This window comes from Budorcas taxicolor, chromosome 4 (assembly GCF_023091745.1).
Source record: "Budorcas taxicolor isolate Tak-1 chromosome 4, Takin1.1, whole genome shotgun sequence".
In the NCBI taxonomy this organism is placed as follows: Eukaryota; Metazoa; Chordata; class Mammalia; order Artiodactyla; family Bovidae; genus Budorcas; species Budorcas taxicolor.
The window spans coordinates 74096824-74113101 of NC_068913.1; the positions used below are offsets into that span (position 1 = coordinate 74096824).

A 16278-nucleotide genomic window follows, 5' to 3' on the forward strand; every position below is an offset into this window, starting at 1 on the left:
TACATGTGTAGATACATGTTAGTATTTTGCTAAATTTGCTTCAAATCATTTTAGGTTTTTAAGGTCTGGTAAGGTCTGATAATTCTGTATCAGAGCGTCTCCTGTTTCATTTCTATTATATTTTATTTGTGCCTTTACTCTTACTTGGTTAATCTTATTTGAGTTTATTAAAATGTTTGTTTCAAAGAATGAGCTTTACTTTCGTTATCGCTAAAATTTAACTTGAAAAAGTGAAAAAAGTGAAAGTGTTAGTCACTAAGTTGTGTCAGACTCTTTGCAACCCTATGGACTGTAGCCCACCAGGCTTCTCTGTCCATGGAATTCTCCAGGCAAGAATACTGGAGTGAGCTGCCATTCCCTTCTCCAGGGGATCTTCCTGACCCAGAGATGGAATGAAGGTCCCCTATATTGCAGGCTGATTCTTTACCATCTGAGCCCATCAGGGAAACCCAAAATATAACTTACTAATTATCAATCTTTCTTTTCTGTAAGCATCTAAGGATGATAAAAGCAGCTTCCTAAAAGTTCTGATTCATACATTTTTCATTGCCTATAAATATGTATATCTTTTTATACTATGACTCATAAATTATAGAAATTGTATAAATAATTTTTAAATTGTTTAAAATTTTTACATGAAACATTTAAAAATTTTCCAAACACCTCTTTCACTGTTGGGTTTAATTTTTTAATGGTAAATGCAATGTAAAATGTATTAACTCTTTGGAAGTCGGCTGGTTATTTAAAAGAAATAGAAAGTTTGTAATCTTTGATTTAAAAAAATAGACTGCAATTCATGGACCCAGGAAAAACCTTAGAGACCACCAAATTCAACTCCGTCCTTCATTTTACAGTAAAACACCCCCCAAGTGGCAAATGACACTCATGTACTCATAGAAATATTGCCGGGAAAAATTTTTTTTCAGATTTAGTGTCACTTTTTGACAGATACAATCCTTAAATATTAGTCTGCCTTCCCAAAGGACTTTGAGAAGTTTGTCCTTAGTAAGCCAACCCTTTGTTTGTATCTTTAAATTAATCTTGGGCTAATTCAAACATCATCTGTAGAGGAATAGAAATGACCATTGAATGCTAGTGTTGAGTTCTTGAACACAGTTTTTAAGGTTCAAGGTATAAGAGGAGAAAGAGATGCTGCAATGCAGCCTAGCTTTGGCAGCTAGAAGTTTTCCCTGTTTATCCTTCCTTTTTTTTAAAAAAGAGCAAATGGATGGGTAACAGAATGGAAGTGAAATTAAAGGAGATAGTGGAAAAACAGTGTCTTTTTTCTTTACCTTAAAGCCTCATATAGTTACATATTATTAGATTAAAAAAAAGGAAGAGAAGAAAAAAAATGTTATTCTTTTCAGATGGAACAAAAATCTTTTTCTTCCTTCATTTTAGGGATATGCTGTCATTTTTTAGAACTGCCTTTTAGACAATTATATTTCTTCCCCAATGATATTCAAACATCAGCTATAGGATAAGGTTTTACATAATACGCATGACTTGTGCTAAAGAATTCATATAGAGCAATATATTTAAGCATCTATTATTTGTTAAAATACAATAATGCAGTAGTTTCCTGGAAAGAGTTATAATTTCATGAGTTTGTAATTATTTAGTCACTGTATGTGCTTCGCATTGATTTTCCATTCTCTCAATTTAGAACTGCATCCCAGAGAACCTGTCAAGTACCCTCTCTGCTTTACTGTAATTTGCTGCTGAGGAGCATTTTGTGGGAACCTAGAATGTTTTCATAGTCTGCTCAGACATTGTTATATCAGTGTGTCTGTAAACGATTACCTGACAGCTGAGAAATAATTTCTCTTGCCTATTCTCTGATTAAAAATAAGCAATTTGGAAGCTCTGGTTGACTTAATAAAAGAACTGAAGGTCAGGTTTACTGTGCTGTGCTTAGTCTCTCAGTAGTGTCTGACTCTTTGTGACCCCATGGACTGTGGCCACCAGGCCCCTCTATTCATGTGGCTTCTTCAGGCAAGAATACTGGAGTGGGTTTGCCATGTCCTCCTCCAGGGGATCTTCCTAACCCAGGGATAGAACTTGAGTCTCCCCCATTGCTGGCAGATTCTTTACTGTCTGAGCCATCAGGGAAGCCCAAGAATACAGGAGTGGGTAGCCCATCTCTTCTCCAGGGGATCTTCCTGACCCAGGAATCGAACCAGGGTCTCTTGCATCATAGGTGGATTCTTTACCAGCTGAATTACCAGGTTTACTGTATATTTGTGTAAAAAGGTGATGAGTATTGTTCATTGAAGCTATGGGAAAGTAGAATGTCTGGCTAGAGGTAATTAAGATATGGGTTAATCTTTTTAGGTGAGGGCTGCTGTAGACACTTGCATTTTATTTCACTGAACCAAGCTTCTTAGAATCAACATCTCTGGATCATGAATAAAAAAATTCACGTGGTTACTTGAAAAGAGATGAGAATTTGTACTGTGTTGAATAATGTCCCCGCAAAAGTCATATCCCCTGGTACCTGTGAATGTAGTCTTTTTTGCCAACAGGATCTTTTCAGATGCGATCAAGTTAAGAGGAGAACCCTAATCCATGACTGTTATCTGTATAAGAGGGAAGTTTAGATACAGAGACACAGGAAGAAAGCCATGTGAAGATGGTGGCAGAGATTAGAGGATACAGCTTCAAGCCAAGGAACACTGGGAACTTGTTGGCAACCACTGGAATTTAGGAAGAAGTAAGGAAGAATTTTTCTCTAGAGAGTATGGCTCTGCCAATACCTTGATTTCAAATTCTCATCTGAAGTTCTGTGAGAGAATGAAGTGTTTTTGTTTTAAGCCACCCAGCTTTTGCTAATTTGTTATGGAGGTCTTAATGTAAAAACAATTGGAGTAAGTCCTGTAAGTGCCTGAGCCTACATAGGAGAGGAGAGGGAATAAGTCTTTAACTTTGAAAAATAGATTGCATCTCAAAAGATTTTAACAATTGTTTAGTTAGGGTACTTGGGAGCTTTAACTCCTGGGAACCTATCCCTGTTTTCATGTTTTGTTTTCAACAGCTAACATTACCCAAGGGAAAACAGTATAAGGACAGATTCCTGCACAACAATAAAAATAGATTTTAAATTCACTGGATCTGTAATTTTTTTTTAACTCGAGAACTCTACGGTCCCTATTTTCTGTGGTGTTCACCATTTTCCAAAAAGAAGCTCTTTTCTTTATCACTTTTATTTATTAACATATCCAGTGGCTTTCTAGTTCTCTCTTTTCTCCTTTCTTGTGGAAACTTTTGCTAAAATATTTAAGAATGTTTGCTGCAACAATATTCTTAACCATGCATGTTTTTTTAAACACTTTATTTTTAACTGAAGGATAATTGCTTTACAATATTGTGTTGATTTCTGCCATACGTCAACATGAATCAGGCATAGGTACATGCATGTTTTAAATAAAATTATTCTCTCTTCTGTTAGCTAGGTTTGTCTCCTTTTAATTTTTAAAATGTTTTTTGGTTGATGTTTAATCTGCAAGTGCTTATCAATGAGTATTAAAGCAGTGCAGAGATTTTTTAAGAATCATTTACCTTTAAATGTTGGAATGAGCTGATAATTTGGATACAGCTCAAACACTTGTACCCCACTCCAGTACTCTTGCCTAGAAAATCTATGGACGGAGGAGCCTGGTAGGCTGCAGTCCATGGGGTCGCTAAGAGTCAGACACGACTTAGCAACTTCACTTTCACCTTTTACTTTCATGCACTGGAGAAGGAAATGGCAATCCACTCCAATGTTCTTGCCTGGAGAATCCCAGGGACGGGGGAGCCTGGTGGGCTGCCGTCTATGGGGTTGCACAGAGTCAGACACGACTGAAGTGACTTAGCAGCAGCAGCAAACACTTGTACCCTGGAATGGAATGGCAAACACAAATGTCCAAAGATACCAACCCATGGCATAAGTGAGAGACAGGCTAGCTATAATAAGATGGACAATGTGTATCTTATTCGTTAGCAGCTAATTTGTATCCTATGGGAAAACGGGAATGTGGGAATGGAGACTCCTTGTTAACAAACCTAATTTTTAGGGGAAAATGGAAATTCAAGATTCAACAACTGTGAGGGTCTGAGATTTTATCCTACTTACAAATCAACAAGTTAGGCTGTTGCAGTTTCATCTATGCTGGCAGAAGACAAGAGATCCTGGGTCAAAGACAAAGAACTTTGTTCTCATGGCAATAGAAGTAGCCAGAACAACATTTTCTTATACTTGTATCTTGAGCCTCGATCCCTAGAGGGTGACAGAGGAAAAGGGCCAGGTGACACCTGCACACACAGTGTGTTGTGTTACTAGAGAAATTCTGAATTTGAAAAACCTGAATCTTTTATCATAGGAAGTAAACATGCTTGCTCTTTGCTCTAGAGGGAGACATCTCTCTATCTTCAAAGGCTTTCCAGTATGCAAACATCCTTGAAAGGATTGTCCAGGACAATCTTGGGCAATGAGGAATCCGAGATTGTTATTAATATTATAGCAAAGTGTTATTGAGTAACCTTTCAAAAATTATTTCCATGGATTATATTAAAAATTGTGTTTTAGTTAGTCATTTAAATTAACCCTGTTTGTATAAGGGTGTTCCCCTGGAGAAGGGATAGGCTACCCACTCAAGTATTCTTGGGCTTTTTCCTGGTGGCTCAGACAGTAAACAACCTGCCTACAATGTAGGAGACATGGGTTTGATCCCTGGGTTGGGAAGATCCCTTGGAAGAGGGCATGGCAACCCACTCCTTTATTTTTGCCTGGAGAATCCCCATGGGCAGAGGAGCCTGGCGGGCTACAGTCCATGGGGTTGCCGAGAGTTGAAATGACTGAGCGACTGAGCCCAGCACAGGACATATAAGGGTAGTTTAAAAAAAAGTATTTTGAAATCTACAGTGAGAGTAGAGTAGAGTCTAGGAAGTATTCATTCATGCTCCTGACCCTGGACTTCTATTTCCCAGGCGGCTCAGTGGTAAAGAATCCACCCCACCTGCCAAAGCAGAAGACACAAGAGATGCACGTTCAATCCCTGAATTGGGAGCATCCCCTGGAGTAGGAAATGGCAACCCACTCCAGTATTCTTGCCTGGAAAACTCCATGGACAGAGGAGCCTGGTGAGCTACAGTCCATAGGGCTGAAAAGAGTCAGACATGACTGAGTACACACACACACACACACACACACACACACACTAACAAAACAAATTTTAGATCAGTATAGGGTTGCCAATCTTTTTATTTTGCCATATATGGAAACAGTGCCTTCAGAATACCTAAATCATATTTACCATTGCTACCAGTTCAAAAAGAATGTATATAACAACTAATGCAATATGGTAACCTGGACTGGATCCTGAAACAGAAAGAAGAAATTAATGGAAACACTAGTGAAATATAAATGTTCAGAACCTCATAATCAGTAACATACCATGTCAGTCTTTCAGTTTTTGACAAATGTTCTCAGGTGATGTAAGGTAATAACAATAGGAGATATCGAGTGATAGATATGCAAGAACTTTCTGCACCATCTTTGGAACTTCTCTGTGAATCTAAAATTATTTCAAAATAAAAAGGCTATTAAAATAAAAAATGGATAATCTTTATAATCAAAGAGAAGACAAGAGCAAATCTCAGAACAAAGGACAGTCATATGAAAATTACTTTTAACTTTATAAAAAATTGACTGAATTGCCCTTTTTTCTTGTTTTGGCATGAATTGGTAAAGATTTTGGCACACAATAGTGTAGATCCATGGATTATCAACCGTGTGTTAGCATTATTTAACTTTTAATTTACTGTAAAATGAGATGAGATTGTTTTTCTCTCTGTTTCCCTTAGGGAGCCTATGGAATCAGATATCCTTACACTGTGTAACTGAACAGATGTTTAACCTATGTCCCTTTTATGAATCCAGTCTGAGTCTATATAATCCCAGGTTATACATTTTAATCAGGATAAGTTGCTGGATCCTCTCCAAAGTAAAATTTAGCTTTTCTAGGAATTTCCTTCATCCTAATGACCCTAGGGAGGCTCGGGATTTTCCTGACTTTGAAATGTCATTTCTCACTATTGAGAGGGAGAGGCAAGGTTGAGGGGAGGGCAGGTTCATCATGTCAATGCCAATCAGGGGGAAATTGGGAAGAGGCTATTGTAAACAAGCAGCTGGTGAAACAGGTTCCAGTCTCGCAGCTGCTAACAAAGGTCTGGTCAGTGCACATGCCTGGGAGAAATTTAGGGTGCAGTTGAGTTCAGGGGCAGGTCTTCAGTTCCTGCAAAGGGGAATAGGCTAGAGCATAGCTTCTCAGCCTAAGGCAGCATGTTGGAGTCATCTGGGCAGTTAAAAAAAAAAATGCCCGGGTTTCTTCCCTAGAGGTCCTGATATAAACGGCATAGAGTAAGGTTTGATCTTTTATAAAAAGCTTCCCTTGTGCCGGTAATGTGACACTAATGTGAGCCCAGGGTGGTGAACTTCTAGTGTGAGCAGGGATCTCACTTATGCAGGAGGATGTCTGATCTGCAAGGCAGAAGCTGGTCCTGGACCTGGTGCCCACCAAGGAGGGGAGAGAGCTGTGACTCAGGGAGGACAGCAGGATCACAAGGGTTACAGGCTGGTGTTTCAGTCTGGAAATGTCTGCACTAACCTGTCCCTTTTAGAGTGACTAAACTCATACTGATTTGCCTGTGACTTTCACGGCTACTGCACTGAATGACCCGCATCCTGGGAGACCCCTTAGTTACAGGCTAATGGGACGTTGATTGCTCTGTCCCTTTTAGTCCTGGTCAAAGCATCCTGTGTGGTACCATCTTACCAGCACCTACCAAAAGTAGCTTTGCTCTTCCTGTCTGTACATGGTAAAATCCTCACATATTCTTGTTTCTCCTTCCCCCCTCCATTTTGTTTCTGATAAAACCAGCTGTTTGGGAATAACAAGAGAAGAAGTAGAGAAGAGCCATGGCTGTTTATATTCTTAATGCTTCAGTTATAATAGAATCTGCTCAGGAACTAGTGTAAGATTTCAGAGAGCTCAATAAACGAGGAGTTTTAGAATGCAGAGGCAGATGTAGTGAAAAGCAGTTGTTTTCAAATTTTAGAGTGCGGGGAAGTCACCTGAGAGCTTCTCCAGCCTCCAATTGAGTGTGTCTGGAGAGAGGCTTGACAATCTGCATTTCTAACAAGCTGATGCTTTGGGGCTGGACACGACTCTTTAAGAACCGCCAACATAAGGAGACTTGACTCTGCATCAGACGTACATGGGTGAGAAGGCTCACTTTCGATCTACATTTTCTCACATTCATCAGTCATCATGAAATAGTACATTTATCACCAAGCAGAAGGCCCAGGATATGGCTAACACTTTCATTCTTCAGATGATGATTCGAAACATCTCAGTCTTTCTGCTATCTTCTACCTGGGGATGGTCTGGGCGTACCAGACCACCTGACCCGCCTCTTGAGAAATCTGTATGCAGGTCAGGAAGCAACAGTTAGAACTGGACATGGAACAACAGACTGGTTCCAAATAGGAAAAGTAGTACATCAAGGATGTATGTTGTCACCCTGCTTATTTAACTTATATGCAGAGTACATCATGAGAAATGCTGGGCTGGAGGAAGCACAAGCTGGAATCAAGATTGGTGGGAGAAATATCAATAACCTCAGATACGCAGATGACACCACCCTTATGGCAGAAAGTGACAAAGAACTAAAGAGCCTCTTGATGAAAGTGAAAGAGGAGAATGAAAAAGTTGGCTTAAAACTCAACATTCAGGAAACTAAGATTATGGCATCCAGTCCCATCACTTTATAGCAAATAGATGTGGAAAACAGTGGCTGGTTTGATCTCCTTGCAGTCCAAGGGACTCTCAAGAGTCTTCTCCAACACTACAGTTCAACAGCATCAATTCTTTGGTGCTCAGCTTTCTTTATAGTCCAACTCTCACATTCATACATGACTACTGGAAAAACCATAGCTTTGACTAGATGGAGCTTTTTCAGCAAAGAAATGTCTCTGCTTTTTAATATGCTGTCTAGGTTGGTCATAGCTTTTCTTCCAAGGACCAAGCATCTTTTAATTTCATGACTGCACTCACCATCTGCAGTGATTTTGGAGCCCAAGAACATAAAGTCTGTCACTGTTTCATTGTTTCTCCATCTATTTGCCATGAAGTGATGGGACAGATATCATTATCTTTGTTTTTTGAATATTGAGTTTTAAGCCAGCATTTTCACTCTCCTCTTTCACTTTCATCAAGAGGCTCTTTAGTTCTTTCTCCCTTTCTGCCATAAGGGTGACATCGTCTGCGTATCTGAGGTTATTGATATTTCTCCTGGCAATCTTGATACCAGTTTGTGCTTCATGCAGTACATCAGGGCTGCATATTGTCACCCTGCTTATTTAACTTATATGCAGAGTATGTCATGTGAAATGCCAGGCTGGATGAAGCACAAGAAAGTTTCATTTTATGAGGAGGAGGGAATCTGAGAAGACTTTTTGGAAAAGGTGACCCTAGTCCATGTTGGAGCTGATAAAGGTGTAATTTCCTGTGAGGATCTGGATTGAGAGCAAATGACCATGGCCTTGTGGCCGTACTGGAATCGGTTTTCCTTACTAAGTTTTCATAGTTTTATAACCCAGGCTGAGTAACTTTCATGCATAATCATCTCATCCTATTTATAGTAAATTCTACTTTTCTTTTGAGATCTTTCTGTCTGCTTAATAAAAATGTGGTTTGTCTTTGAATTTTTCAAATAAATGATTATTTTTACTTCCCTAGAATTAAATTTGCAATAAGCTTTTTTTCCCCCAGGAAATAGAAACCAATATGACATGTGAACTAATATGTAGTTCATTTTTGTAGAGGTAGATAATTTTTTAGCTACAACTATCTAATTATTTAAATCAAGTAGTATGAGGAAAGTTTCAAGGACAATGGATTACTGGAACAAAAGAGATAGTAAGGAATAAAGCCATGACTGGCAGTTGAATAAAGAGCTGAAGTCTACTGGGATGTGCTGGCTTTTTTCTTTTTTTACAACATCTGTCTTTGGTTATTATTTATATAAGACCTACTTCCATGAAGCATCTGTTTCCTCAAGAAATTCATATGAAAATATGGAGAACCTTTATTATTGGTAAGATTTGAGTAAGTTGGCTTAAGTGTTAGTCTCTATTGAAATATAAAATTTTTAATAAAGTGTATTTTATTATCTTTAAAAGCAAAGCAATTTTTAAAACAGATATGTATAATGGAATACAATTATATTTCTTCTTTAAAATATCCACTAAAATTTTAAATGCACATATTCTTTGACCTTGCAGGCCACATCTGGTAGTCTAGCCTACATACATACTGACAGAAGTGCACCAAAAAATATATGAAAGGATGTTTGTTGCAGTAACCTAACCATCCAATTGTACAGGTTTGTTTAAATGAATTATGGTTCACTCCTGTGATGGAATATTCTGCCTTCATTGAAGGAATGAGGTTGATGTCAAGGTTACCTTAAGAAAAAATAGAAATCAAGTGGCAGAGCAGTGTGGGTTGTATAAACTATATGTGCACTGAAAGAATATATGTTTACTTATGTATATGTACAATTCCCTAAATATGCATAGATGATTCCTGATGTAGGACACAAAATCTGTGGTACACAAAAAAGGTAAAAGTATTTACCTTTAAGGTGGCAATTGCAGCCTGGACAGTGTGTAGGAAGGGGATATTTTTACTCTTTGTAATGTACTCCTGAATTCTTAGGATTGTTGCCATAAGTATTTATTATCTTATAAACAGTGTATAACAATACTTATTTAAAAGCAAAAATCTATTAAATTTATTTATTTGTTTTAATAATTTAACAATAGATTTATATAAATTACAGGAGCCTTTAAATATTAAGGCCTCTATTCTGGATTAAGAAATATTTCCAGGCATATTAAAGGAAAAAAGAAAACTATTTTAGTTCTAAGTTGAAATAATTATTGATTTATGGCAAATAATTCCTGAAAAAAATTGCAACAAAAATTAATTTCCACTGTTATTTGGAAAATTACAGATAATGCTGGTTGAGAGCCTCAAGATTTGAATGATAATAGTCTAAATGGAGGACAGCCCCCCTGGTGTTTATGCTTTTCTTGAAGTGTCATGAAAATATTTGATAATGATTCAACCATATTGAGCTCTTCACTTCATTTGTTAGGTTTTTGTGCAGATGGATCATGATCATATGCTGTTTTTGGATTGACTCCTATTTTTCAGAACCAGAAAATTAGTGAAAGATTTTTTTCTATTATCTACTCATCTGTTTAACCCCAGTATAATGAAGTATTGTTTCAAAACATAAATTCTTTGTCCTTTTTTATGATTTAATTAACATGTTTCCAACGTTGGCATTTTAAAGAAAACTAGTAATTTATAAAATATGTTTTGTATGCCTTTAACTCTGATATATTTTCCCTGCATAGAATGACTTGTCAACTTCCATTGTTCCCTCATCTGATACCGTAATTTTGTGATTACCATTCATCTTTGTTTCTACTGTCTTTCTAGCTACTTTTCACTGTGACTGTTAGACATCTATGAGAGAAGATCTCATTGGTTTGTTTAGTCAGTATCCAATTTAAAGAAGTACTTTTAGATAGAATTCTCTTTCCAGGTCACCCCATTGACTGTTGGTCTTCGTGTCTGGCCAATCAAATGCTTGGCTTCCCAGGCGATGCAGTGGTAAAGAATCCCCATGCTGATGCAGGAGACGCAGGTTCAATCCCTGGGTCAGGAGGATTCTGCTGGAGGAGGAAATGGCAACCCACTCCAGTATTCTTGCCTGGAAAATTCCATGGACAGAGGAGCCTGGCAGGCTACAAAGAGTTGCAAAGAGTAGGACATGACTGAGCGCACACATACAATCAAATGCTAAAGTTTCGATTTCTAGCCCAATTAGATGCGTCCAGGAAATCAAGGTCATTTGAAGCATAATAACCTCTCTTCCACTAATCTTGTGGATAGTTCACCAGTCCAAACGCCCAACAGAGTGAATTTAAAATCTGTTAAATTTACTCCCCCGCTGCTACTCCAAAAAATAAAGAACACACACACACACACACACACACACACACACACACACGGCGAACAAGCAAAACAAAAACAGCCTAGGAAAAGCTTAGATTTGCACTGCATAGCTCAGAGCTTCTAGGTCCAACTCATAAGTAGTATATGGGAAAGGACATAGATGTTACATTCACACATTCACACAAAGTTTGCACCCCGACTTGGCAACTTCCCAGGCAGACAACCTTGACTCTCAGAGACTGTGACCTCCTATGTGAAATAGAGGGGACAGTATTTCTTTGTAGAAGTGATGTGAGGATAGGGAGATTGTGTGTGTAAAATGAGAAGGACAATAAGTGGCACACAGTAATTATAATAGTAGAAAACATTTACTGAGTGTGTACCAAGTGCCAAGCATTATCCTAAGCCCTTAATGCATGTTACCTCTTTATTCCTCTGAACAGCCTTATGTGATTATTACACAGGGAGGCTCTGTGATTTGCTTGAGCTTGTATGACTAGTAAGTGAAGGAGTTGATAGCTCGAGCTGTTAACATCTAAACCAACCCTATCCTGGAAGTCACGGCCTGACTTCGTTTCTGCCCATAAGTCTATGGCCTTCTGGGTTCCATCTGTTGTCAGAACCACACCTGAAGCACTTCCCTATCTTACCCTCCATCCAGTCCAACCCCAGTCCTCAGTTCATGATGCCCAGTGACTCCATGGGAATTTGGAGGTGTCAGGGCTCGCACTGTGTGCCTTTCTGCCTGCTCTTTGTCCCCCAGCAAAGCTGAACTTTGCCCTATTCTTGGGATTATCTCATGAGGAGAAACAGGCTGCCTTCCCCAGAATTGCAGTGAAGATAATATCTTCACCGTTGTTCCATTACTATATCTTCCTGTTCTCTCCTCTGCACTTGTCAAGCACTGTGTATTTTAAGTAGGGTTAGTCCTTAAGACAGATTGTGAAGTAGATGACATTTGCCCCTTTAAACCACCCATTCCTTTAGTCCTTACGTCACTATTTCACATCTCAGTGAGCCAGTTGAACTAGAAGCTTTCAGCTTCTGAGGAAATGAGCAATTAGTGGAGGATTGAGAAAGGTCATTTAGACCTGTGCTTCTCAAATTTTATTGTGCATATGAATCACCTAGTGCCAGGCTCCTCTGTCCATGGGATTCTCCAGGCAAGAATACTGAAGTGGGTTGCCATTTCTTTCTCCAGGGGATCTTCCTGATCCAGAGATTGAACCCACGTCTCTTCCATCTCCTGCATTGACAGGTGGATTTTTTACTATTGTGTGCTTTGTTAAAATGCCGATTCTGATCCACTGAGGTGGGGCCTGGGATTCTGCATTTCTGACGTGCTTCTGTTGATGCCAGTGCTGGTGCTGTTTTCTAGACCACACTCTTGAATAGCCAGCATCTAGACTAGGGTACCACCTTGAGATGTCAGAGGCTCTACCCTGCTAACATTTCCAGGAATACTTAATTCAAAGAAATGAGTCTCTTGGTGAAATTCAGTTAATGTGACTTGCTGGACTGCATACCAGTAAAGCCATTCCTAGTTGGAGAAAAGAATATCATAAAGTTGTTAAGTTTTAATATAAACTCTATGAAAGAGGGCATTTTCCTCCATTAATTTAATTTAGTAACTCTCAGATGATTTGTATTCATTTTACTTAATGTTGAGAAAATTGTCATTTTGCTGCTACTCAGTGTTGAGTGAGCTTTCCAGGTGGTGCTATCAGTAAAGAACCTGCCTCTCAACGCAAGAAACGTAAGAGACATGGGTTCAATCCCTGGGTCTGGAAGATCCCTTGGAGGAGGCCATGGCAACCCACTCCAGTGATCTTGCCTGGAGAATCCCATGGACAGAGGAGCCTGGAGGGCTACAAGTCCATAAGGTTGCAAAGAGTCAGACACAACTGAAGTGACTTAACATGCATGCATGCAAGGTTGAGTTCCTCAGGGGAACTCAACTAGGGAAATAGCTCACTGAACTCTTCCTGGTGCTGGGGGTCACATATGCATTTCAATATGTGTTTCTTTGTTCCATCTATCACCTACATAAAAGGAAATTTAAGTCAACTTTTATTTCCTTATCTTTTGATTTGGAGTCGGCTCACTGGGAGTGCTTATGAATAATTCTGTTAGAAATGGTTTGATAATACTAATCTGGATAATGAAACGTTGTACAGACCGTTGCACATGAAGGTGCAGTGTGGGTAGAAGACTGTGAAATGATGTGGCTGATTCTCTTTGTGATGGCAAAGGTTTATATTCTCTATTTCTGCTTTCAGGGAGGAGAACACTGTTACTACCAGGGCCACATCCGAGGAAATCCTGCCTCATTTGTGGCATTATCGACATGCCATGGACTTCAGTAAGTGTCCCCAAAGTTTTTGTATCATCCATTTTTTTTTCCCAGTGATTTACTTTATTTTTAATGCACTGTGGTTGAAATCTCTATTTTATGTCAAGAGCTATTAATAGTTTTCAAACAGTGATGGATCAGGACTTTTTTTCTCTGTAGTTTGTAAACCAAGCAGATTGTTAAATTAGAGTTGTAGAAGCCAGAGGCGCTAATGATTATAATATGCTTCCTTAGTGATGTTTGAAACATTTTTCTGGTTTCATCCAGATGGAGATGGGAGTGGTTTGTGTAACTTTGGTTTCTGTTTCCGTGGGTATTTAGCCCCTTGGTACCAATTCTGTCCTTCCTCGTCCTTGATGTTCATTTTTATATATGTATGGAATAATAGAAATTTCAAGACAGGAAACTCCTGACTCCTTGCACAAAAACAAAGGATGACCACCAGAGCTCATGTATTTTAGCACTTTATTCAGCCAGAATCCCATTTAACCTACAGCAAACTCATGGGAGGGTCCATTTGTTCTCAGAAATTACTATGGAATAGACTTCATCCTTCTTCAAGGCCTTGCTTCCTTTCTCATAACCTTCAATATCAAAGTGTGTTTGCTGGTGTTTAACATGGGAATGTATCAGCTTCCTCCATGCTGTCTATCTCTATCACCATGATGGTGATACCCAGGTGGCTGTCTATCTCTTTCTTGTCGTGTGACCCCTTCCAGTTCCATTTCCAGTTCAGTCCGTCAGTCGTGTCTGACTCTTTCTGACCCCATGAATCACAGCACGCCAGGCCTTCCTGTCCATCACCAACTCCCAGAGTTCACTCAAACTCATGTCCATCGAGTTGGTGATGCCATCCAGCCATCTCATCCTCTGTCGTGCCCTTCTCCTCCTGCCCCCAATCCCTCCCAGCATCAGAGTCTTTTCCAGTGAGTCAACTCTTCGCATGAGGTGGCCAAAGTATTGGAGTTTCAGCTTCAACATCAGTCCTTCCAATGAACATCCAGGACTGATCTCCTTTAGGATGGACTGGTTGCATCTCCTTGCAGTCCAAGGGACTCTCAAGAGTCTTCTCCAACACCACAGTTCAAAAGCATCAATTCTTCAGTGCTCAGCTTTCTTCACAGTCTAACTCTCACATCCATACATGACCACTGGGAAAACCATAGCCTTGACTAAACGGACCTTTGTTGGCAAAGTAATTATAAAGCATTTTATAATGAGTCATCCCTCAGCATTTTGTTGTTGTTCATTCACTAAGTCATGTCTGACTCTTTGCAATCCCATGGACCACATTGTACCAGGCTCCTCTGTCTTCCATTATCTCCTGAGTTTGCTCCAATCCACATCCACTGAGTCAGTGATGCTGTCTAACCATCTCATCTTCTGCCTCTCCCTACCCTTTTTGCTTTCAGTCTTTCCTAGCATCACAGCCTTCTCCAGTGAGTCCATTTTTTGCATTTTTCAGCCAAAGTATTGGAGCTTCAGCTTCAGCATCGGTCCTTCCAGTGAATATTCAGGGTAGAATTCCTTTAGGATTGACTGGTTTGATCTCCTTGCTGTCCAAGGGACTCTGAAGAGTCTTCTCCAGCATCACAATTTAAAAGCATCAATTCTTCAGTGCTCAGCCTTCTTTGTGGTCCAAACCTCATATCCATACATCCTGCTGGAAAAACTATAGCTTTGATTATACAGACTTTTGTTGGCAAAGTGAAGACTCTGCTTTTTAATCCTCTGTCTAGGTTTCATTTGCCATGAAGTGATGGGACCAAATGCCATGATCATTGTTTTTTGAATATTGAGTTTTAAGCCAGTTTTTTCTCTCTCCTTTTTACTCTCATCAAGAGGCTCTTTAGGTCCCCTTCACTTTCTTAATGATAACATTAGAGTGGTATCACCTGCATATCCGAGGTTGTTGATATTTCTCCTGGAAATCTTGATTCCAGCTTATGATTCATCCAGCCTGGCATTTCACATGACATACTCTGCATATGCTTCTGCTTTATTGACTATTGCACCAGAGCCTTTGACTGTATAGATCACAACAAACTGTTGAGAATTCTCACAGGTAGTCTGGGAATACTGGATCACCTTACCTGCATCCTGAGAAATCTGTATGCAGGTCAAGAAGCAGCAGTTAGAACTGGACATGGAACATGAGACTGGTTCCAAATTGGGAAAGGAGTATGTCAAGGCTGTATGTTGTCACCTTGCTTATTTAACTTATATGCGGAGTACATCATGCAAAATGCTGGGCTGGATGAAGCACAAGCTGGAATCAAGATCTTGGGGAGAAATATCAATAACCTCAGACATGCAGATGACACCACCCTTACGGCAGAAAGTGAAGAAGAACTAAAGAGCCTCTTGATGAGAGTGAAAGAGGAGAGTGACAAAGCTGGCTTAAAACTCAACGTTCAAAAAATGAAGATCATGGCATTTGGTCCCATCTCTTCATGGCAAATAGATGGGGAAACAATGGAAACAGTTATAGACTTTATTTTTTTGAGCTCCAAAGTCACTGCAGATGGTGAGTGCAGCCATGAAATTAAAAGACCCTTGCTCCCTGGGAGAAAAGCTATGACAAACCTAGACAGCATATTAAAAAGCAGAGACATTACTTTGCTGACAAAGGTTCATCTAGTCAAAGCTATGGTTTTTCCAGTAGTCATATATGGATGTGAGAATTGGACGAAAAAGAAAGCTGAGCACCTAAGAATTGATGCTTTTGAACCATGGTGTTGGAGAAGACTCTTGAGAGTCCCTTGGACTGCAAGGAGATCCAACCAGTCCATGCTAAAGGAAATCAGTCCTGAAAATTCATTGAAAGGACTGATGTTGAAGCTGAAACTCCAA

General features: G+C 39.4%; 1 protein-coding gene across 1 annotated transcript in view; it reads left to right on the forward strand.

Annotated features, from left to right (window-relative positions):
- The window catches only part of ADAM22 (ADAM metallopeptidase domain 22), a 229574-nt gene that overhangs the window by 132431 nt on the left and 80865 nt on the right, over positions 1 to 16278 (forward strand). The window contains exon 5 of the mRNA XM_052638378.1: positions 13352 to 13434. Within this exon, the coding sequence (XP_052494338.1) occupies positions 13352 to 13434 (83 nt within the window). The remainder of the gene's footprint in view (positions 1 to 13351; positions 13435 to 16278) is intronic.